The 25,501-nt window shown below is 44.8% G+C and overlaps 1 protein-coding gene and 1 non-coding gene across 4 annotated transcripts in view; both read left to right on the forward strand.

Moving 5' to 3' along the window:
* The window catches only part of ZNF609 (zinc finger protein 609), a 229,812-nt gene that overhangs the window by 196,265 nt on the left and 8,046 nt on the right, over positions 1–25,501 (forward strand). For all 3 annotated transcript variants that reach the window (XM_054450150.2, XM_054450154.2, XM_063652277.1), the window contains exons 4-5: positions 17,842–17,929; positions 21,409–23,749. In XM_054450150.2, the coding sequence (XP_054306125.1) occupies positions 17,842–17,929; positions 21,409–23,749 (2,429 nt within the window). The remainder of the gene's footprint in view (positions 1–17,841; positions 17,930–21,408; positions 23,750–25,501) is intronic.
* LOC129014955 (U6 spliceosomal RNA) lies at positions 18,748–18,854 on the forward strand. The gene has a single exon (XR_008494468.1). It is a non-coding gene; the product is annotated as a U6 spliceosomal RNA (small nuclear RNA).

Raw genomic sequence — 25,501 nt, forward strand, 5'->3', positions numbered from 1 at the left:
ATTCTTAAAAGTATAGCGCCAAATGGGCCGGGCATAGTGGCTCACGCCTGTAATCCCAGCACTTTGGGAGGCCGAGGCGGGTGGATCACAAGGTCAGGAGATCGAGACCATCCTGGCTAACACGGTGAAACCCTGTCTCTACTAAAAATACAAAAAATTAGCTGAGCGTGGTGGCGGGTGCCTGTAATCCCAGTTGCTCGGGAGGTTGAGGCAGGAGAATGGCGTGAACCCAGGAGGCAGAACTTGCAGTGAGCCGAGATTGCGCCACTGTGGTCCAGCCTGGGCGACAGAGCGAGACTCCATCTCAAAAAAAAAAAAAAAAAAAGTATGGCATCAAGTTGAGGGGAAAAAATACAGAACAGTCCAGGCATGGTGGCTCACGTCCTGTTGGATCACTGAGGTCGGGAGTTCGAGACCAGCCTGACCAGCATGGAGAAACCCCGTGTCTGCTAAAAATACAAAATTAGCCGGCATGGTGGCACATGCCTGTAATCCCAGCTACTCGGGAGGCAGGAGAATCGCTTGAACCTGGGAGGCAGAGGTTGTGGTGAGCCAAGATCGTGCTATTGCACTCCAGCCGGGACAACAAGGGCAAAACTCCATCCCCCCAAAAAGACCAGAATGATATCTATAACATAATACTAAATAAGCAAAATAAAATATATGAAAACAAAACAGTAATATATATAATATACATTTATAAGAACATACACAGGCTGGGCGTGGTGGCTCACGCCTGTAATCCCAGCACTTTGGGAGGCCAAGGTGGGCGGATCACCTAAGGTCAGGAGTTGGAGACCAGCCTGGCCAACATGGTGAAACCTCATCTCTACTAAAAATACAAAAAAAATTAGCTGGGCATGGTGGCAGGTGCCTGTAATCCCAGCTACATGGGAGGCTGAGGCAGGAGAATTGTTTGAACCCGGGGGGCGGGGGTTGCAGTGAGCTGAGATCACGCTGTTGCACTCCAGCCTGGGCGACGAGAGAAACTGTCTCAAGAAAAATAAATAAAAAGAACATATACAAACAAAAATGTGTACATTAAACGTAAAGAATGGCTGTAGGGGGCAGGGGCATGGAAATTGTGTAAAATGGAATAAGTAATTAACTAACAAGGGGAAGCTGAAAACAACAACTTTACCAGATTTAGAAAACAGCATGGATAAGTAGCAGCTTTTGGCGAAGGATGAATTAAGCAACTCAGCACTCAGTCAAAAGTTTTTACCTTATTTTCTTTTTTCCTTTTTTGAGACTGCGTCTCACTCTGTCACCCAGGCTGGAGTGCAATGGCGCGATCTTGGCCCACTGCAACCTCTGCCTCCCGTGTTCAGGCAATTATCTTGCCTTAGTCTCCCGAGTAGCTGGGATTACAAGCACCCACCACCACGCCCAGCCAATTTTTGTATTTTTAGTAGATATGGGGTTTTACCACGTTGCCCAGGCTGGTCTCGAGCTCCTGACCTCAAGTGATCAGCCCGCCTCAGCCTTCCAAAGTGCGGGATTACAGGCATGAGCCACCACGCCTAGCTATCTTATTTTCTATAACTTATTTTATATATTAGCCCACCAATCAGTAACAACAAATATTTAGCATTAAGTATTAGATCAGCTTTTTCCATATCTCCTTCCTACTCTCTGACACATGCCTCAGTTCTTCACTTGTGGTTTGGTCTCACTCTTCCTCATGTGTGTCATGCTTATCCCAAATCCATTTAGGATTATAAAGTTCTCCCTATTCTTTCTCTGACCTAACAGTCCATGGCTTTACCACAGTTTGTATTGCAGCATATGGTCTTGGGTTTTTAACTAATGGGTTTTCTCCTTTTTTCTTTGTTTCTCCTTCCTTCCTTCCTCCCTCCTTTCCTCCCTTCCTTCCTCTTTTCTTTTCTTTTCCTTTTCTTTTTTCCTCCGTCCCTCCTCCCTCCCTCCCTCTTTCTCTTCCCCTCCCCTCTCTCCCTTCCTCCCTTCCTCTTTCTTTAAATCCAGCATCCCAACTAATGGTTTTGAATATATCCATTCTCCGACACCACACTGCCCCCCACCTCCAAGATTAGAACACAACTTTCCATTCAGTCGCCATATCTCTATTCTGTTTTGAATCTTCAGTAGCACTTGGCACAATGACGGAGTATGGTAAGTAGTATGGGCCAGGCACAGTGGCTCACGCCTATAATCCCAGCACTTTGAGAGGCCGAGGCGGACAGATCACTTAAGGCCAGGAGCTCAAGACCAGCCTGGCCAACATGGCGAAACCCGTCTCTACTAAAAATACAAAAAATTAGCCGGGCGTGGTGATGCGTGCCTGTAGTCCCAGCTACTTGGGAGGCTGAGCCAGGAGAATCACTTGAACCCAGGAGGTGGAGGGTTGCAGTGAGCCAAGATCACACCACTGCACTCCAGCCTGAGTGACAGAGCAAGACTGCGTCTCAAAAAAAAAAAAAAAAGAAAACATTATAAAAAATAATAATAATAGGTAGTATGTATTTGCTGACTAGTTGCGTAAAAGCAGTGTTTGAGGCCGTGCATGGTGGCTCACACCTGTAATCCCAGCACTTTGGAAGGCCAGGGCGGATGGATCAGGAGGTCAAGAGATTGAGACCATCCTGGCCAACATGGTGAAACCCCGTCTCTACTGAAAATACAAAAATTAGCTGGGCATGATGGTGCGTGCAGGTAGTCCCAGCTACTCGGGAGGCTGAGGCAGGAGAATCACTTGAACCCCATAGGCGGAGGTTGCAGTGAGCCGAGATCGCGCCACTGCACTCCAGCCTGGCGACAGAGGGAGACTCCGTCTCAAAAAAAAAAAAAGCAGCGTTTGAGGTAGATTAATCTGACAATAGTTTACCGCCTGGATTGACAGAGATAAAGGGTAGAGTTAGGGAGCACAATTCAAAGACTATTGGGATAGTCTACAGGTAAGTTAATGAGGACTTAGACTCTAGTGGTTGTGGGGATGTGGAGAGGAAGACATTATTCAGAGATTTCAAAGGCAGAATGGGCAGGTCATGGTGGCTGACTCTTGTCCAAATGCCAGAAAGTCAACTCTATTTACTTCTTTTTTTTTTAGCCCTTGATCCCTCCTGGCTATGCCCAAAGTTTCCTGCTTCCTTTACAGATCATCAGTTGCCTCTCCTCAGGATCCAGAATTCTCACAACTTTCAAGAATTCCAGCTGGGCAAGCAAATCCCTGAAAGGCAAAACTGACAGCACTGGTAGAACTGGCTGATCCCCAACTTTCTGTCTCCCAGCATGAAGATAGCAGCAGCTTAGTTAACTTCTCTATAAAGAGGCACAAGGAAAACAATGCTTGGCTTTTATGCCTTATGTGTAGCAGTTCTTATACTTTTTGTTCTCAAGACCCCTTTTCATTTACCTTAAAAATTATTATTATTATTTTTTTGAGACGGAGTCTTGCTGTTTCCCAGGCTGGAGTGCAATGGTGCGATCTCGGCTCACCGCAACCTCCGCCTCCCAGGTTCAAGCAATTCTCCTGTCTCAGCCTCCCGAGTAGCTGGGATTACAGGCATGCACCACCACACCCAGCTAATTTTGTGTTTTTAATAGAGACAGGGTTTCTCCATGTTGATCAGATTGGTCTCGAACTCCTGATCTCAGGTGATCCACCCTCCTCGGCCTCCCAAAGTGCTGGGATTACAGGTGTGAGCCACCGCACCCAGCCTACCTTAAAAATTATTGAAGGGCCAGGTACCATGGCTCACACTTATAATCCCAGCACTTTGGAAGATATATATATATATGTCTTATATATATATGTCTTATATATATGTCATATATATATGTCTTTTATATATATGTCATATATATGTCTTTTATATATATATGTCTTATATATATGTCTTTTATATATATATGTCATATATATGTCATATATATGTCTTATATATATGTCTTTTATATATATTATATATATATCTTATATTATATAAGATATATATCTTATATATAATATAAGATATATATCTTATATAATATAAGATATATATCTTATATATATATTATATATATCTTATATATAATATTATATAATATAATATATATATCTTATATATATTATATATAATATATATATCTTATATATATTATATATAATATATATATCTTATATATATTATATATAATATATATATCTTATATATATTATATATATAATTTATATATATTATATATATAATATAATATATATATCTGATATATATTATATATATAATATAATATATATATATCTGATATATCTTATATATATATAATATAATATATATATATATCTTATATATATATATATATTCCAGGCTGGAAGTACAGTAGAATGGTCTCGGCTCACTGCAACCTCCACTTCCCAGGTTCAAGCAATTCTCCTACCTTAGTTACTGTAGTAACTGGGATTACAGGTGCACGCCACCACACCTGGCTAATTTTTTGTATTTTTGGTAGATACAGCGTTTCACCATGTTGGCCAGGCTAGTCTCAAACTTCTAACCTCAAGTGATTCACCCACCTTAGCCTCCCAAAGTGCTGGTATTACAGGTGTGAGCCACCGTGCCTGGCCTGTTTTACATTTTTACAAATCTGTTTAATGTCTGGCTTAATATATGACAAGCTAGTTTCTCATTTACTCTTCCACATTAATTTTTTGAAATATGTGTCAGCTGGGCGCAGTGGCGCACGCCTGTAAACCTAACATGTTGGGAGGCTGAGGCCGGCAGATCACATTGAAACAGGAGAGTTCCCTGATTTCCCTGGCAGGACATGTGACAGGGTGTGACTCACCTGCTCACACCCCTAGGGGAAACATTCAGACCAGCAGGTGCAGAGGCCAGGGCAAGCGCTTTTGGGCTCTGGCTCCATGGCAGCATCTAGGGGTGGGTGTCTGCAACTCCCGAAGCCCAAGTGAGCATGTGTTACAAGGCTCTTTCAGATTAGCCATTTGCAGATGACTTGTGTGTTAATCAGCTCAGTGGACTCTCTGCCTTATCGTAAGGGCAGAGGACCAGTGTAACAGCCTTCTGTATCCCGAGCTCTTGTCCAGTGTCCCAAAAGAATCGGATCACACGTGGGCTCGAAGGATGAGTGCAAGGTTTTATTGAGTGGTGGAGGTGGCTGTCAGTGAGATGGACGGGGAGCTGGAAGTGGGGATGGAGTGAGAAGGTGGTCTTCCCCTGGAGTCAGGCTGCCCAGCAGCTGGACACTTCTCTGGCCACCCCCCAGCCAAATTCCCCTTGGCATCCAGACTTCCGTCCTCCTCTCTCTTTCTCTGCCATGTCATTCAGCTGTCATTGGTCTGCTTGTCTGCTGGTCTTGACGTTTAGCCACTTGTGTGTGTGCCCACTAAGACCTCACGTTTACATGGGCACAGGATGTGTAGCAGGCCAGAGTGGTCTTGGAAAATGCAACATTCCGGCGTGAAAACAGGAGTGCCTGTTCTCACTTAGGTCTGCAGGCACAGGCCCGAGGGTGGAGCCCTTGCCAGGGACCCCACCTTTCTCTACCCAACACTCCCTTGCCCCCCTCCCGTATCAACATGAGGCCAGGATTTCAAGACCAGCCTGGCCACATGGTGAAACCCTATCTATACTAAAAATACTAAAATGGCTGGGCACAATGGATCACGCCTGTAATCCCAGCACTTTGGGAGGCCAGGACGGGTGGATCACTTGAGGTCAGGAGTTCAAGACTAGCCCGGCGAACATGGTGAAACCTTGTCTCTACTAAATGAAAAAAATTAGCCAGGTGGTGTGCAGGTGTTATCCCAGCTACTTGGGAGGCTGAGGCAGGAGAATCGCTTGAACCTGGGAGGCAGAGGTTGCAGTGAGCCAAGATTTCGCCATTGCACTCCAGCCTGGGCACAAGAGCGAAACTCTGTCTCAAAATAAAAAATGAAAATTAGCCCGTAATCCCAGAACTTTGGGAGGTAGGCAGATCACTTGAGGTCAGGAGTTTGAGACCAGCCTGGGCAACATGGTAAAACACTGTCTCTCCAAAAAAAACAAAACAAACAAAAAAATTAGCTAGGTGTGATGACACATGCCTGTAATCCCAGCTACTTGGGAGGCTGAGGTACGAAAATCGCTTGGACCTGGAAGGCAGAGGTTGCAGTGAACTGGGATTGTACCACTGCGCTACAGCCTGGGCAACAGAGCAAGACAATGTTTCAAAAAATAAAATAAAAATAAAAATACGAAAATTAGCTGGGCATGGTGGCGCATGCCTGTAATCCCAGCTACTCAGAAGGCTGAGGCAGAAAAATCGCTTGAACCCAGGAGACGGAGGTTGCAGTGAGCCAAGATGGTGCCACTTCACTCCAGCCTGGATGACAGAGCGAGATTCTGTTTCAAAAAAAATATAGGCCAGGTGCGGTGGCTCATGCCTGTAATCCCAGCACTTTGGGAGGCCGAGACGGGCAGATTACGAGGTCAAGAGATCGAGACCATCCGGGCCAACATGGTGAAACCCTGTCTCTACTAAAAATACTAAAATTAGCTGGGCGTGGGCACGCGCGCACCTATAGTCCCAGCTACTCTGGAGGCTGAGGCAGGAGAATGGTGTGAATCCGGAAGGAGGCGGAGCTTGCAGTGAGCCGAGATTGCGCCACTGCACCCCAGCCTGGGCGACAGAGCGAGACTCCATCTCAAAAGAAAAAAAGAAATATCACGTGTCATATAGCCTCTGGAAAACTTGTATATACACTCATGAGAGAATGGGAGTGAAAAGACAAATGTGTCTTAGTATTATTATGAAAATAATTTTGACTTTGCAGACTCCTTGAAAGTGCCTTTGGGACTTCCAGGGGTCCCTGAACCACACTTTGAGAACCGCTGCCCTAAGTTGTGCTTTTTCGTTTCTGTCTCTAGGACAGCCTTAAAGATCTATGTTTCATTTGTAGCCATTTCTGGGAATTCTTGGCACCTGAACTGAGATCCTCATTACCCATTGTTGTTAGAAATAACATGTTCAAAAGAGGAATAAAACACGTTTTTAGTTTTGTAAAAGTTTTTTATTGGACATTTACCACACACACTCACACACTGCATTCAAAACTTGCTGGCAAACTATGGTCGTAGGGAGTTACCAAAAATAGTTTGTCAGACTGATTCCTTTGGTTAGTAAGCTATAGAATTTTTCCCCATGGACTTTGAGTTCCAAATAACAGACCCCTAAGAGAATCATGTAATTAGTGGATGATAGAGCTACGTTAGTATTTACTCCCTGATTTCCTAGCCTAAAGTAGATTGGAAGAAGGAAGTTGGATGTAATGGAGAGGTTGGTGATAAGGGAAAGACTATTGCAGAAGGCAGACATATTAATGACAAGAAAAAGTAACTGCTGACAGCCAAAGAGGAGACTGAGAAGCAAAACACAGAAACTCAGCAGAGTAGTTTGGTCTCAATTAAAGAGGGCCATTAACCCCTAATATCTCAGGAACCTTTAAAGGGACATCTCTTTACCACACCACAGAATAATTGCATCTAGAATAATGTCCCTGAGTCATCAAGAAAATTTTAAAATACGCTCTGTATGTGGGAAGTCCCCAACTTATGAATGGTTTGTGGTCCAAAGTTAATTTTCAAAACATTTTTTGAAATGAGTAGGTGCTCATTTGTGGAATAATAGAATGAATGAAAGCATGTATGTGTGCTAATCTTCACTTTACCCTGGTTAGTTAGGGTGTATTTGTATCCAGTTAGGGTGTAGTTGTCAACATCAATCAGGATTGAAAATTGGGATTAAAATAAGATTTAAAAGCAGCATATAGGCAAATGCTGATGTTTCCATTTGGAAACTCAGTGCTACTGGAATATTCAGGTACACTTCATCTCTTCCCCTTTCTCTTTTGTTGTCTCTTATGTTGAGGGCAAGCATCTGGCCTTATTTATCCTTATTCTCTAGTACCTAGTCCAGCACATTTCATAAAGTTGGCTCTTAATAAACATTTGCTCCCAACCCAGGAGTGGACCTCAGCATTTCTTCACTGTTTTTGTAACTTCAATACTTCACAGAATGTTTGGCAAATAATAGATGCTCAATAAATATTTGTTCAAGGTAGGAATGAATTATTTGTCTACATAGGATAGACATTATTCCAGGTTATCTGTTATGTAACAAATTAACCTAAAACATAGTTATCTAAAACAATAAATATTATCTCACAGAGTTTCTGTGGCTCAGGATAACTGGGTGGTCTGACTCAGGGTCTCTCATGAGGTTGTAGTCAGTTGTTGACTGGGGCTGCCATCATCTGAAAGCATATCTGGGGCTGGAGGATCCTCTTCCAAGTTGCTTCACTACGTGACTATTGGCAGAGGGCCTCAGTTGCTAGCCTCGTACTTCTCCAAAGGCTGCTTAAGTGTTCTGACAAAATGGCTGCTGTCATCCCTAAGGGAAGAAATCCCAGAGAGAAAACAAGGAGGAACCCACAATAATACCTTTTATCACCTTGTCTCAAAAGTCATGCACCATCACTTCTGCAAGTTGCTAAAGGCAGCTCACACTCCAGGGTCTGAGAATTAGGCCCCACCTTTTTTTTTTTCCTCTGTGACTTAGGCTGGAGTGCAGGGGCAACATCTCAACTCATTACAGCCTGGATCTCCCGGGCTCAAGTGATCCCCCCACGTCAGCCTCCGTACTAGTTGGCACTACAGGCACATGCCAACAAGCCCAGATAATTTAAAGAATTTTTTAGAGACAGGGTCTCACTACATTGCCCAGGCTAGTTTCGAATTCCTGTGCTCACGCAATCCTCCCGCCTTGGCCTCCCAAAATGCTGAGATTACAGGCATGAGACACCATGCTTGGCCATGAAGCATTTTTAAAACGTTGAGATATTTCTACTAAAAATAATAATTTTTTTTTTCTTGAGACAGGGTCTCTTTTTGTTGCCCAGACGGGAGTGCAGTGGCACGATCTCGGCTCACCACAACCTCTGCCTCCCAGGCTTAAGCGATTCTCTTGCCTCAGCCTCCTCAGGAGCTGGGATTACAGGCACGCTCCACTACCGCCCAGCTAATTTTTGTATTTTTAGTAAAGATGGGGTTTCACCATGTTGACCAGGCTGGACTCGAACTCCAGACCTAAGATGATCCATCCGCCTTGACCTCCCAAATTGCTGAGATTACAGGCATGAGCCACCGCGCCTGGCTAACTAATAAACTATTTTTATGTGTTTGTTTTGGAATAGGTAATACAGATGTATGTATTACCTATACCTGTATGTACGAGTTCAAAAGCTAAAAGGTTTTATACAGAGAAATGATAGGATATGAGAGGTTTTATTTAACAGGATCTCTCTGGCCTGTGTTGAGAACAGGTCAGAAAGTGATAAGGTTGGAAGCAAGTTAGGAAGCTATTGCAATAATTTAAGGAGTGCTTGGAGCAGTAGAAGTGGAGGTAATGAGAAATGATCAAAATCTGGATATATTTTGAAGGTTGAGCCAAAAAGATTTGCTGATGGTCAGGTGTGGGGACATGATAGTAGGAGAGGAATCAAGTAAAACTCTAAGGGTTTTGACCTGAACACCAAGAAGGATGTACACATGCCATTACCTCAGATAGGGAGAACTCAGAGCAAGTTATTTTTGTTGTTCTTGGAGGAGAGGGGTGTTAAGGAAAGGATGGGTATCAGGAGCTCAGTTTGGAACATATTAAGTTTGAGATCTCCATTTAGACGTCCAATGGAAATGTCAAGTTTGTGATTAGATACATGAATCTGGAGTTTAGGGGAGAGGTTGGGGCTAGGGATAGAAGTTTGAGTCATCAGCTACACATGAAGTACCAGCAAAAGATGCTGAGGAATGACCAGAGAGATAGGAGGAAAACCAGGAGGATATGGTGTTCTGGAAGCCAAGTAAAGGAAGTGTTTCAAGAAGGGAATTGATCTGAGCATGAAGGATCTGAGAAATGAAGGTACCAGATCCCTGAGAGAAAGTATGTACTAATGGAAATAATAAAAATGAGGGGCCTAGAAAAAATCTCTCTCTCTCTTTCCACTCTTATACTTGGATCAGCCTTGACTACACAAATGTTTTGAGGTTTTGAATTATTATCTGAAACAAAGCGGTGCTGCTTTGGGATTGAGTTTGTCTCAGCATTTCACTCCTAAGAACTGTGGGAACCTGGCCAGTTGCGGTGGCTCACGCCTGTAATCCCAGCACTTTGGGAGCCTGAGGCAGGTGGATCACCTGAGGTCAGGACTTCGAGACCAGCCTGGCCAACATGGTGAAACAGTATCTCTACTAATAATACAAAAATTAACGAGGTGTGGTGGTGCATACCTGTAATCCCAGCTGCTTGGGAGGCTGAGGCAGGAGTATCGCTTGAGCCTGGGAGGCGGAGGCTGGAGTGAGCCGAGATTGCACCACTGCACTCCAGCCTGGGTGACACAGTGAGTCTCCGTCTCAAAAATAATAATAACTAGGGGAACCTGACTAGTGCCTCATATATGTCATCATTTTCCCTTTACTCTGCTCCAATATTTATCACCTTGAAGAAGGGAGAATAGTAAGTATTCTAAAACTTAATAATGGGTAATTAGATTATGTCCATAAGACTCTTGGTAAATCTGAAAGTAAGATTCTAGAGAAACATGGAGCACTATTTATTACTGCTGTTTTTTAGCAGTATTATCCTCAAACATGCTGAGCCTTTCCTTATTTTGTGAACACTTATGAAAAATAGTAAGTTTTCCAAGATGAAGACCAGTTTTTCTTTCTCTTCAGCCTAGTTGCTTCCCTAAAGCTAGCCCCTAATAGAGAAACTTGGTCTGTTAAGTGTTATTTGCTGCTTTTCTTTCCTGTCGTCCTATTCTCCCAGCTGTCTCAACTCGGAACCTTGTAGGAAGAGTATTAAACCTCATCAATGTGTGTTTCCTTTGACATTTAAACAAGCCTCCATTTTGTCTTTCCATATCATAATTTTTTCTCTTCCCTTCTCCCATTTCCAGCACCTTGTTTGACTTGTCTTCTCTTCAGCTTATTCATTATTGCTAAAGTTTGCAGATTATACCAAAGGAAGAAGCCAGATTTATAAACACGTGTTCCCACCCAGCTGTTTCAAGAATAGTAATGACATTCATCTTCTAGTTGTGTGCCTGCTCTCTGTGTACAGCTGTGCTCATCTGCCCTTGTAAATGAGATGCCTATCTCTAAGTCTTACCTTCTCTATAAATGGACTCTGTTCCTATTAAATTGATTATGCAGTAATCAGAGCAGGCCATCTTTTGGGGGAGACATCCACTTGAAATCACTTTGCTAATAGCTAGAGAGAATTTAGCCTAATTACTTCTTTAGGAGATATGCCATTTCCCTTAAGATGCCAGGGCACTGCAAAGGGATAGGATTCCTATCCTTTTCCCCTCTGGATGACCCCCTGCAATCCTGTATGTGTATGTGTCTTTTATCTAAGGTGAAGGTAACAGGATATTCTAAGAAAATTGTGTGAAAACAATCAGAATCCATTAGAGATAGCTGTGTCAGGCCTTAGACTCTGAAAGATCTGACCACTAATAGTGAACCCTTGAGTAAATGATTTATCCTTTCTGGTGTATCATCTCCTCCTTTGCAAAGTAGCCTTAACAATCCTTATATGACAGGATTTTTGGCACCCACTTATGCCTTCCTCAAAAAGTGATTTAAGACCAGGTGCCGCGGCTCATGCCTGTAATCCCAGCTTTTTGGGAAACCAAGGCAGGAGGATCACTTGAGACCAGGAGTTTGAAACCAGCCTGGACAACACAGTGAGACTCTATCTCTATTTTTAAACAAACAAACAAAAAATTATAAAAAATAAACAAATGGGCCGGGCCCGGTGGCGCATGCCTGTAATCCCAGCACTTTGGGAGGCCGAGGCAGGCAGATCACCTGAGGTCAGGAGTTTGAGACCAGCCTCAACGTGGAGAAACCCCATCTCTACTAAAAATATAAAATTAGCTGGGCATGGTGGTGCATGCCTGTAATCCCAGCTACTTGGGAGGCTGAGGCAGGAGAATTGCTTGAACCTGGGAGGCGGAGGTTGCGATGAGCCAAGATCACACCATTGCACTCCAGTCTAGGCAACAAGAGCAAAACTCCGTCTGAAAAATAAAAATAAAAATAAAAAATTAAGTTAAAAAATAAATAAATGCCAGCTACTCAGGAGGCTGAGGCAGGAGAATCGCTTGAACCCAGGAGGCGGAGGTTGCAGTGAGTAGAGATCGCGCCACTGCACTCCACCCTGGGCAACAGAGCAAGACTTCTTTTCAAAAAAAAAAAAAAAAACCACACAAATAAATAAAAATAAAAGTGATTGGCCAAGTACAGTGACTACTGTAATCTCAGCACTTTGGGAGGCCAAGTTGGGTGGATTGCTTGAGGCCAGGAGTTCAAAACCAGCCTGGCCAACATGGTATAACCCTGTCTTAACTAAAAACACAAAAATCAGCCATGCATGGTGGCGCACACCTATAATCCCAGCTACTTGGGAGGCTGAGGCACAAGAATTGCTTGAACCTGGGAGGCGGAGGTTGCAGTGAGCCAAGATTGCACCACTGCACTCTAGCCTGGACAACAGAGCGAGACTCTTGTCTAAAATAAAAATAATTAAATAAAAATAAAAGTGATTTAAGGCTGTAAATATTCAATAAGATAATATGAAAACATCTAGCCCATAATAGTTTTGTTTTTCTTTTTTACTTTATTGTATTTATTTATTTTTTGAGATGAAGCCTTGCTCTGTCACTGAGGCTGGAGTGCAGTAGCACAATCTCAGCTCACTGCAACCTCCACCTCCTGGGTTCAAGCAGTTCTCTTGCCACAGCCTCCTGAGTAGCTGGGACTACAGGCGCCCGCCACCACGCCCAGCTAATTTTTGTATTTTTAGTAGAGATGGAGTTTCACCATCTTGGCCAGGCTGGCTGGTCTTGGACCCCTGACCTCAAGTGATCACTCGCCTTGGCCTCCCAAAGTGCTGGGATTACAGGCATGAGCCACTGCACCTGGCCGAAAGTTTTTCTTTTCTTTTCTTTTTTTTCTTTTTTCTTTTTTCTTTTTGAGACAGAGTTTCACCCTTGTTGCCCAGGCTGGAGTGCAATGGCACAGTCTCAGCTCACTACAACCTCCGCCTCCTGGGTTCAAGCAATTCTCCTGCCTCAGCCTCCCAAGTAGCTGAGATTACAGGCGCCTGCCACTATGCCCAGCTAATTTTTGCATTTTAGTAGAAACAGGGTTTTACCATGTTGGTCAGGCTGGTCTCGAACTCCTGACCTCAGGTGATCCACCCACCTCAGGCCTCCCAAAGTGCTGGGATTACAGGCGTGAGCCACTGCGTCTGGCCAAATTTTTTTTTTTTTTTTTTTAGAGATGTAGTCTCACCCTGTCACCCAGGCTGGAGTGCAGTGGCACAGGCATAGCTTCACTGCAGCCTTGAACTCCTGGGCTCAAGTGATCCTCCCACCTCAGCCTCCCAGGTAGTTGGGACTTCAGGTGGGCACCACTACGACTGGCTAGTTTTTAAATTTTTTTTTGTAGAGACAGGTCTCGCCGTGTTGCCCAGGCTGGTCTTGAACACCTGGTCTTGAACGATCCTCCTGCCTCAGCCTCCCAAAGTGCTGGGGTTCCAGGCATGAGCCACTGTGCCACATCCATAATGTATGTTTGATGAATGTTTGAATCACAATCCAATAGACTGTTCTGCTTCACTTGGTAAGACTGAAAGAGTCCAATTTACTAAACCAAAGTTCTTTCCTGCCCTAATTTTATTAGAATGAGACTTCCTGGGTAGGATAATTCTTGTTCTCCCTCTCCCTTGTCTGATTTGGTTTTATGATAAAGCACCCTAAATTTCGATTCCAAAGAAAACAAGGGCTAAATAAGGTCTTATTTAAAGCCACCACCAAGAGTTCAGGACTCAGGTCCTGATACTCCATAGTTTTGTCTAAAGCACTCCCTTTGTATTTATTTATTGAAAACCTACTCTGGGTTAGTTGTCTGATTTATTTATTTATTTATTTGAGACGGAGTCTTGCTCTGTAGCCCAGGCTGGAGTGCAGTGGTGTGATCTCCGCTCACTGCAAGCCCCGCCTCCCGGGTTCGTGCCATTCTCCTGCCTCAGCCTCCCCAGCAGCCGGGACTACAGGCACACGCCGCCAAGTCCGGCTAATTTTTTGTATTTTTAGTAGAGACGGGGTTTCACCGTGTTAGCCAGGATGGTCTCGATCTCCTGACCTCATGATCCGCCTGCCTTGGCCTCCCAAAGTGCTGGGATTACAGGCGTGAGCCACCGCGTCCGGCTTTTCCGGCTTTTTTTTTTTTTTTTTTTTTTTTTTTTTTTTTTGAGATGGAGTCTCACTCTGTCACCAGGATGGAGTGCAGTGGCGCAATCTCGGCTCACTGCAACTTCCGACTCCCTGGTTCGAGTGATTCTCCTACCTTAGCCTCCCAAGTAGCTGATTACAGGCACACACCACCACAGAGATGGGATTTCACAGGGTTGGCCAGGATGGTCTCCACCTCCTGACCTTGTGATTCACCCGCTTTGGCCTCCCAAAGTGCTGGGATTACAGGCATGAGCCACTGCACCCGGCTTAATCCTATATTTTTAAAAATCTAAGATTTGGGCCGGGCACTTCAGACTGGGTGACAGAGCGAGACTCTGTCTCAAAAAAAAAAAAAAAACTGAGATTTGTAGAAGCCAAGTGACTTGTTCAAGGTTACACTATAACAAAGCCAGGATTTGCATTAAGGTTTTCTAACTCCATGTCTGGTGATTTTTAGACACCATTGTATGTCAAAGAATAAATGAATATAAGTGAGTTACTAGAGATAGGTCCTAGAAGTGCCAAATCAAAAAGTATTTTATTAGTGGGTGTCCGTAGACAAACAAAAGCTAATTCCAGATCCCCCAGATTTATTGTCTTGATATATTCCATAGAAAATGTGCCTTGGGGCTGGGCGTGGTGGCCAACACCTGTAATCCCAACACTTTGGGAGTCTGAGGTGGGCAGATCACCTCAGGTCAGGAGTTCGAGACCGGCCTGACCAACGTGGTGAAACCCTGTCTCTACTAAAAAAAAATACAAAATTAGCCGGGGCATGGTGGCACATGCATGTAATCCCAGCTACTCAGGAGGCTGAGGCAGGAGAATCACTTGAACCCGGGAGGTAGAGGTTGCAGTGAGCTGAGATCAGGCCATTGTACTTCAGCCTGGGCAACACGAGTGAAACTGTCTCAAAAAAAAAAAAAAAAAGAAAGAAAGAGATGCAAGTCACTAAGTGGGGCTGAATCTGTGGACTGGCTGACCTCCAGATCTGGGAACAAAGAATAGTCGTGAGAGGTGATTTCAGAGGAGTAAATAGACACTAAAAATGCTCATAGACTAAGAATGTGAGGCCAGGAGAGTGAGATGCTAACCCCCAACCAGCCTTATGAAAGGAGGCTTAAAATAGTTAATTGTTGAGTGGAGGAGGGAAGCTTTAAGGAGTTGGGAAGGACTGTGTCAAGCTGCCTCCTGATTCATTATTAGAATAGAACTGTGATATCCTAAATTTCACTGTGGCATAGGCCATTTGAAGAACTGTTGTACTGAGTCCCTAGGGGACCAGAAGAAAGAAATTGCAAAGTGATGAGACAGAGAAAGGGGAAAAAGTAATAACAAAGACATTCCACTCAATATGAGGCTGCAAACCAAAATGTTAGTAATATAAATCTAATGTTAAGAAAGATAACCAATAAAAACCAGGACTTCCACTTCAGAGAAGATGGAGTAGACAGATTTTTCCCTATTCCTCCCACTAAATACAACTAAAAACTCTAGAAATTATTTATAAAACAAATACAACAAGACTGTGAAAGGTGGAAGAAAGAAGGCAGACCAGCTATGGGTCACAAGACCTTAGAAACAACATGGTGATGAGTTCCCTGGGTTTTCTTTTTGTCTCTAATATCCCAGACATGGCGCTAAAGCTGAATATTATATTTAATGGTAAAAGACTGAATGGAGCCAAGTGTGGTGGCTCACACCTATAATCCCAGCACTTTGGAAAGCCAAAGCAGATGGATTGCTTGAGCTCAGGAGTTCAAGACCAGCCTGGGCAAAATGGTCTTAACAAGAGGATAGCTTGAGCCCGAGTTTGAGCCCAATCTGGGCAACATAACAAGACATTGTCTCTAAAAGAATTAAAATGCCAGCCAGGCGCGGTGGCTCATGCCTATAATCCCAGCACTTTGGGAGGTTGAGGCAGGCAGATCACCTGAGGTCAGGAGATTGAGACCAGCCTGACCAACATGGAGAAACTCTGTCTCTACTAAAGATACAAAATTAGCTGGGGGTGGTGGTACATGCCTATAATCCCAGCTACTCGGGAGGCTGAGGCAGAGAATTGCTTGAACCCAGGAGGCGGAGGTTGCAGTGAGCAGAGATCGCACCATTGCACTCCAGCCTGGGCAACAAGAACGAAACTCCGTCTCAAAAAAAAAAAAAAAAAAAGGAATTAAAATGCCAAAAAAAAAAAAACCCTATATAAAACCTAATTTTTCTTTTATCAGATTGGCAAAGAACAAAATGAGAACATCATGTTGCCAAAGGAAAAGGGCAAGAGGTATTCATGGGCTACTATAAATGGGTATATGAATGAGTGCATCCTCTTTGAGGCAATTTGGAGGTGGTTTGGCCGTTATTTATGAGAACTCCAAATACAAGTGCACTGTGATTAACAGTTTTACTTACAGGAATTCATCTTACAGACATATTTGTGTAGGTAAAATGAAGCATTTGTACAAGATTATTCATTGCAGTTTATTTGTAATAGAAGATTGAAACAACCTAAATGTCCATTCAAATGCTGCCATTGAAAAGAATGAAGTAGCTCTCTGTCTACACATACGGAATGATCCAAAATATTTGGGTACATGAAAAAAGCAGTGTGCAGAACATTGTGTGTATATTGCTATCATTGAAGGAAGAATATATGAACATATTTGCATATATACATATAAAATATCTGTGGAAGACTTTTGGATGTTTCCAAGTAGGGGAACTGGAAGACTGAAGAACAGTTATGGAAGGGACACTTCATTTTATATTAGGGTTTGTTGGGGATTTTTTTTGGTCAGGGCATGGGGACTACCTTTTGAATTTTGGAGTAAGGCTACATTACCTAGTCAAAAGCTTTATTTTTTTATTTTTTATTTTTTTTTTGAGACGGAGTCTCACTCTGTCACCCATGCTGGAGTGCAGTGGCACAGTCTTGGCTCACTGCAAACTCCACCTCCTGGGTTCAAGCGATTCTCCTGCCTCACCCTCCTGAGTAGCTGGGATTACAGGTATGCACCACCATGCCCCACTAATTTTTGTAATTTTAGTAGAGACAGGTTTTCCCCATGTTGGCCAGGCTGATCTTGAGTTCCTGGCCGCAAGTGATCTGCCTGCCTTAGCCTCCCGAAGTACTGGGATTACAGGCGTGAGCCACCACTCCTGGCCAAAAAAATTCTTTTTAATTATCCAGGTGTGGTGACATGCTCTTGTGGTCCCAGCTACTTGGGAGACTGAGGTGGGACGATCACTTGAGGCTATACTCCATCCTGGGCAACAGAGCAAAACCCCATCTCCAAAAATAAAAATAAAATGTGTCTTGACAAAACCATGAAGTCTTTACAGCTGTTACCCATCCTAAGGGGCCTCAGTAGCATTGTAAGCAATTCCTATGGAACTATTCTGGCCCAATCTTATTTGTCCCATTGGTACCCAGAGTACCTCCTAAACCCTCTTATAGAAGTCAGAGTGCTGATCAAAAGAATACTATTCTCAGTGGCAAATGGGGTGTGTCTTGTCTATATCTATGTGCTCTTATTTTCCAGGGATGTTGGTGGTAAATGTAACGTGGAGGAACAAGACATATGTAGGTACACTCCTTGACTGCACACGACATGATTGGGCACCCCCAAGGTAAGCACTTACAGCCATTTAGTTTATATTAGTCTGAACCACTCTAATTGGTGATCTCTTATACTTTTATCCTGCTAGAATTGTACATCCAGCTTTTAAAGGACATGATGGTGTAGATACCAGGGAAAGCACTGTATTTATCTGACATTCAAGAAGACTGAATGGCCAGGCACGGTGGCTCACGCCTGTAATCCCAGCACTTTGGGAGGCTGAGGCAGGCGGATCACCTGAGGTCAGGAGTTTGAGACCAGCCTGACCAACATGGAGAAACCCCGTCTCTACTAAAAATAAAAAATTAGCCGGGCATGGTGGTGCATGCCTGTAATCCCAGCTACTCGAGAGGGTGAGGCAGGAGAATCGCTTGAACCCAGGAGGCAGAGGTTGTGGTGAGCCAAGATCACGCCATTGCACTCCAGCCTGGGCAACAAAAAGCGAAACTCCATCTCAAAAAAAAAAAAAGAAGATGAATTGTGTATTAAAGTGTTTGAGGGGCCGGGTACAGTGGCTCACGCCTGTAATCCTAGCACTTTGGGAGGCCAAGGTGGGTGGATCACGAGGTCAGGAGATCGAGACCATCCTGGCTAACACAGTGAAACCCTGTCTCTACTAAAAATACAAAAAATTAGCCGGGCGTGGTGGCGGGCGTCTGTAGTCCCAGCTACTCTGGAGGCTGAGGCAGGAGAATGGCGTGAACCCGGGAGGCGGAGCTTGCAGTGAGCCAAGATCGCGCCACTGCACTCCAGCCTGGGGGACAGAGCGAGACTCCATCTCAAAAAAAAAATTTTTTTTAAATTTAAAAAAAATAAAGTGTTCAGGGGGTGCTCACTTCAGCGGTACATATACTAAAATTGGAACAATACAGAGAAGATTAGCATGGCCCCTGCACAGGGGTGACATGCAAATTCGTGAAGTGTTTTATATTTTTAAAATTAGGAAAAAAAAAAAAGTAAAGTGTTGAGGGGATGCACTTTGACTGGAATTATTAAAGTCACCTTGAGACCAAAGCCATAACATCTAACCATGGGTGAGCAAACATTCGTTGATGGTAGCTATTTCTCAGAAATTTGAACTCAAGAACATTTTTAGTTTTATAAACTCTGCTAGAATATACGGGTTTCACAAGGACCTTTTCATGTTGCAATTTGACCTTTAGATGGATATTTCAATCAATGGCACCTTATAGCTTTTTCCTAATATTAGTACTCAGTTTGTCAGGGTTTGGGAAATCCGGGCGTTGAGGGTAATTTACAACTAACATACAGGTAACATCCTAGGAGCTTACCAATTAATGCAATTCCCATGCAGTCACAAGTTTCTTTATTGGATCATATTCATTGAAAATAGTAGTTATTATCTGGACAGTTCTTTTAGGAAAAGTATCTTAAACCTTCATCTGCCCATTGTTCCCATGAAACAGAGATGGGCAGAAATGTCCCAAGGAAAAGTATTTTAAAGTTCTTGATTCCATACCACTTTCTTTTTCTCAGATGTGATTATTCTCTACCGAGGGCTATTTATGCCTCTTAATTTTCAGAGATGCTGGGCCAGGTTCTAGAGGCTTAGACTTTTTTTTTTTTTTTTTTTTTTTTTTTTTTTGAGATGGAGTCTTGCTCTGTCGCCCAGGCTGGAGTGCAGTGGCACAATCTTGGCTCACTGCAAGCTCCACCTCGCGGGTTCACGCCATTCTCCTGCCTCAGCCTCCCGAGTAGCTGGGACCACAGGTGCCCGCCACCGCGCCTGGCTAATTTTTTGTATTTTTAGTAGAGACGGGGTTTCACTGTGTTAGCCAGGATGGTCTCGATCTCCTGACCTCGTGATCTGCCCGCCTCGGCCTCCGAAAGAGCTGGGATTACAGGCGTGAGCCACCACACCTGGCCCAAGGCTTAGACTTTTATAAGACTATATTCAGGCTGGGTGCAGTGGCTCACGCCTGTAATCCCAGCACTTGGGGAGGCTGAGGCGGGTGGATCACCTGAGGTCAGGAGTTCGAGACCAGCCTGGTCAACATGGTGAAACCGTGTGTCTACTAAAAATACAAAAATTAGCTGGGTGTGGTGGCTCATGCCTGTAACCCCAGCTACTCGGGAGCCTGAGGCAGGAGAACCGCTTGAACCGGGGAGTTGGAGGTTGCAGTGAGCCGAGATCGCTCCGCTACACTCCAGCCTGGGTGACAGAGCAACACTCCATCTCAAAAAAAAAAAGAACTATATCCAGACCATAATAGTTGCCCTGATAAGAATCAGAAGCAGGCCGGGCGCAGTGGCTCACGCCTGTAATCCCAGCACTTTGGTAGGCCGAGGCGGGTGGATCACAAGGTCAGGAGATCGAGACAATCGTGGCCAAGATGGTGAAACCCCGTCTCTACTAAAAATACAAAAATTAGCTGGGCATGGTGGCTCATGCCTGTAACCCCAGCTACTCGGGAGCCTGAGGCAGGAGAACCACTTGAACCAGGGAATTGGAGGTTACAGTGAGCCGAGATCGTGCCACTGCGCTCCAGCCTGGCGACAGAGCAAGACTCCATCTCAAAAAAAAAAAAAAAAGAATCAGAAGCAGATGAGCTAAAACAAGTTAGTAAGGTTCTTTATGCCCTCCCTTTGCATTTCTGAGAAACCTGTTGGAAGGACTTATTTCCGCTTTCGGCATGCAAGAATCCAGAGAGATAGGAGCTGAGTGAGTAGGTTGATAACAGGGAAGCAGTAAGTAGCTTTACAGTAGAACTGTTCTGGGAACCCAAAGGAGATATTTGACAAAATTTGCCTTTTTTCTGCAATGGCTGTGGTTCCCACTGTCTTAGAAACAACCTACTCCAGCTGCCCCCTGGAGCAAGAGAGTCAAAACCATCTTTAGATCTACAAGGGAACCAATCTTAGCTAAAGGTTTAATTCTAGGCAGTGTTTTAAGTTCCATGAAAAGCTACTTTAGGGCCTATGAGGAGTGACCCCTAGGTGCAGATCTCCAGACATTCAAAGAACTCATGTACTCTTGGTTATATCTGATGTTTAGGGAACTCTTAAATGGATAGGTGCTTTGTTCTACCTTTCTATATCTTCATAGTGAGGTTTGTAAGAAAAAGGCATTGGGCTAAAAGTAGAGCTAGAGTCTTGTTGTATGTTGCCATTAATCAGTGATGTTACCTTGGACAAGTCACTTAGCATGCCTGGCCTCAATTTCCTGTATGATCTCTAACATCTTTTCTGAAACCATGACTATGGTTGTATATAGGAAATGTTGACTTGACTATCTTATGGAACAGACTCTGCATGGTTTTAGAGGTAAATGTTGGGGAATAATTTGCAGCTAACATGTATCCCAGGAGTTCGCCATTTAGTGCAGTTCACAATCAGAATTTCTTTTAACAAATCATATTCATTGAAAATGATAGTCACCATCTGGACAGTTCTGGAGGCTACAGCTAAACTGGTTTGAAGATATTTTCTCTTCTTAATAATATTCTGTTGTGTTTATCCTTTGCCAAGGTTCTGTGACTCCCCGACCAGTGACCTGGAAATGCGCAATGGTCGGGGTAGAGGCAAACGCATGCGTCCCAACAGTAATACACCTGTCAATGAGACAGCCACAGCCTCTGACAGCAAAGGGACCAGTAGCAGCAGCAAAACCCGGGCAGGAGCCAATAGCAAAGGCCGTCGGGGCAGCCAGAATTCTTCAGAGCATCGCCCACCTGCCAGCAGCACTTCTGAGGATGTTAAGGCCAGCCCTTCGTCAGCTAATAAGCGGAAAAACAAACCCCTTTCAGACATGGAGCTGAATTCTAGCTCAGAGGACTCCAAAGGGAGCAAGCGTGTCCGTACTAATTCCATGGGCTCAGCCACTGGCCCCCTTCCTGGGACCAAAGTAGAACCCACTGTTCTGGACAGAAACTGTCCCTCCCCCGTCCTGATTGACTGTCCCCACCCAAACTGCAACAAGAAGTACAAGCACATCAATGGACTTAAGTACCACCAAGCTCATGCCCATACAGATGACGACAGCAAGCCGGAAGCGGATGGGGACAGTGAGTATGGAGAGGAACCTATTCTCCATGCAGATCTTGGGAGCTGCAATGGTGCATCTGTCTCACAAAAAGGTTCCTTGTCCCCTGCCCGCTCAGCTACCCCCAAAGTTCGACTTGTAGAGCCCCATAGCCCTTCTCCTTCAAGCAAATTCACCACAAAAGGCCTCTGTAAGAAAAAGTTGAGTGGGGAAGGGGACACAGACCTTGGGGCCTTATCCAATGATGGCTCTGATGATGGACCCTCAGTGATGGATGAAACAAGCAATGATGCCTTTGATTCTTTAGAAAGGAAGTGTATGGAAAAAGAAAAATGTAAAAAACCCTCTAGTTTAAAACCTGAAAAGATTCCTTCCAAGAGCCTAAAGTCAGCCCGTCCCATTGCCCCTGCCATCTCCCCGCAGCAAATCTACACCTTCCAGACAGCCACCTTCACAGCAGCGAGCCCAGGCTCTTCCTCAGGCTTGACTGCCACAGTGGCACAAGCCATGCCCAACAGTCCCCAACTCAAGCCCATTCAGCCCAAGCCCACTGTTATGGGAGAACCTTTCACAGTCAACCCTGCCTTGACTCCAGCCAAGGACAAGAAAAAGAAAGACAAAAAAAAGAAGGAATCTTCAAAGGAACTTGAAAGTCCTCTGACCCCTGGGAAGGTGTGTCGAGCAGAAGAAGGCAAAAGCCCATTCAGGGAATCTTCAGGAGATGGGATGAAAATGGAGGGGCTCCTAAATGGCTCATCAGACCCCCACCAAAGCCGACTGGCTAGCATCAAGGCTGAAGCCGACAAGATCTACAGTTTCACGGACAATGCCCCCAGCCCTTCCATTGGAGGCAGTAGCCGCCTTGAAAACACTACCCCTACTCAGCCCCTGACTCCCTTACATGTAGTGACCCAGAATGGAGCTGAAGCCAGCTCAGTCAAAACTAACAGCCCTGCATACTCTGATATCTCTGATGCTGGGGAGGATGGGGAGGGCAAGGTAGACAGTGTCAAATCAAAGGACACTGAACAGTTGGTTAAAGAAGGGGCTAAGAAAACTCTTTTTCCCCCTCAGCCTCAGAGCAAAGACTCACCATATTACCAAGGCTTTGAGAGTTACTATTCTCCAAGTTATGCACAGTCCAGCCCTGGGGCTCTGAACCCCAGCAGCCAGGCAGGAGTGGAGAGCCAGGCCCTGAAGACAAAAAGGGATGAGGAACCTGAGAGCATAGAAGGGAAAGTGAAGAACGATGTCTGTGAGGAAAAGAAGCCCGAGCTGAGCAGTTCCAGTCAGCAGCCCTCGGTCATCCAGCAGCGTCCCAATATGTACATGCAGTCCCTGTACTACAACCAGTATGCCTATGTACCCCCCTATGGCTACAGCGACCAGAGTTACCACACCCACCTTCTGAGCACTAACACGGCTTACCGGCAGCAGTACGAAGAACAGCAGAAACGCCAGAGCTTAGAGCAGCAGCAGCGGGGAGTGGACAAGAAGGCAGAGATGGGCCTGAAGGAGCGGGAGGCAGCACTCAAGGAAGAGTGGAAGCAAAAGCCATCAATTCCACCAACTCTCACCAAGGCCCCCAGCCTGACAGACCTGGTGAAGTCAGGACCTGGCAAGGCCAAGGAGCCAGGGGCTGACCCAGCCAAATCAGTCATCATTCCCAAGTTAGATGACTCTTCAAAACTCCCGGGCCAGGCCCCTGAAGGCCTTAAAGTGAAGCTGAGTGATGCCAGCCACCTAAGCAAGGAGACCTCTGAGGCCAAGACAGGCGCTGAGTGTGGTCGACAGGCAGAGGTGGATCCAATACTCTGGTACCGACAGGTAACTGTTGCCCTGGGAGGAAGTGGAAATACCGTATGATAATCGTCTATCTTCCTCACAAATAAGGGCTGTCCTTATATAGGGGTTCAACGGAATTGAGATTAGCAGGAGAGATGTATAATTTTAAGAATTCTTTACCTTTGTAAACTATTTTAATGTTTTTTATTTTATTTTAATATTACTATTTTTTCGAGATGGAGTCTCACTCTGTTGCCCAGGTTAGAGTGCAGTGGTGTGATCTTGGCTCACCACAACCTCCGCCTCCCAGGTTCAAGCAATTCTCCTGCCTCAGCCTCCCGAGTAGCTGGGATTACAGGCACACGCCACCACGCCCAGCTAATTTTTTTTTGTATTTTTAGTAGAGATGGGGCTTCACCATCTTGGTCAGGCTGGTCTGGAACTCCTGACCTCAAGTAATCCACCTGCCTCAGCCTCCCGAAGTGCTGGGATTACAGGCATGAGCCACTGCACCCAGCCAATTTTTTTTATTTATTTTATTTTTTAATTTTTTAATTTTTTTCGAGATGGAGTCTGGCACTGTCACCCCGGCTGGAATGCACTGGCGCGATCTCAGCTCACTGCAACCTCTGCCTCCCGGGTTCACACGATTCTCCTGCCTCAGCCTCCCAAGTAGCTGGGATTACAGGTGTGCGCCACCACACCCGGCTAATTTTTTGTATTTTTAGTAGAGATGGGGTTTCACCATGTTAGCCAGGATGGTCTTGATCTCCTGACCTTGTGATCCACCCACCTCGGCCTCCCAAAGTACTGGGATTACAGGCATGAGCCACCACGCCCGGCCGTAATTTTTTTTATTTTTATGTTTTTACAGAGACCAGAGTCCCTCTGTGTTGCCCAGGCTGGAATGCAATGATGTAGTCATAGCTCACTGCAATTTCCAACTCCTAGGCTCAAGCAGTCCTCCTGCCTCAGCCTCCCAATTAACCAGGACTACAGATGCATGCCACCACACCCAGATGATGTTTTAATTTTTTGTAGAGAGGGGTGTCACTATGTTGCCCAGGCTGGTCTTGAACCCCTGGCCTCAAGCAGTCCTCCCGCCTCAGCCTCCCAAAGCACAGGGATTCATATTAATGTTTTTTAAAAAGCACTTTTATATCCATAGCAGGTGTTTTTTCCGTTTGACAGGAAAGGCCCAGACAAGTTAGCTTGATTTGTCTGGGGTTACTTGAGACCTCACTAGCAGAGCCAGGATTAGAACCCAGGTATCTCGATTCCTTGTCTGTGTTTCCTCCACTGTTTGGTTCCTATGAAATGAGTTATTGATGGTCTCTCTTTTTTAGAGTAGGTCCAAAGTATACTCAGTTACTGAGTTTGTTTAACAAGGATTTTATAGGTTGAGTTAGAACTAGGAACTTGGAATCTCATATCTTGCTCTGCTCATGAGACTTAGAATGTCTTCCCATCCCTCTTGGTATAATAGTTATGCCTCCCTCCCTCCTCTGATCTGAGTGTCACTTATAAGCTTTCCAGCCCCTGAGCACGCTCTGAAAAAGTGAAACAATCTAAACATCTTGGATGGGGCAGCCTTTCCTATTTCAGTCGTTTTCCCAGAATGCTTGTTCTCACCTAGAAAACATCCACTGATGCATGGATGGATTTTCCTTTTCTCCCCCTGCCCCATCTTGTTCCCTGTGGGTGGGTGCAGAGGTGGGCGCAGGGGCTTTTTAACCAAAAGGGAGCAGAGTTGGATTATAAACAAAATCAGTAGAGGCCAAAATCCTACTCTGC

The sequence above is a fragment of the Pongo pygmaeus genome, chromosome 16 (assembly GCF_028885625.2).
Source record: "Pongo pygmaeus isolate AG05252 chromosome 16, NHGRI_mPonPyg2-v2.0_pri, whole genome shotgun sequence".
In the NCBI taxonomy this organism is placed as follows: Eukaryota; Metazoa; Chordata; class Mammalia; order Primates; family Hominidae; genus Pongo; species Pongo pygmaeus.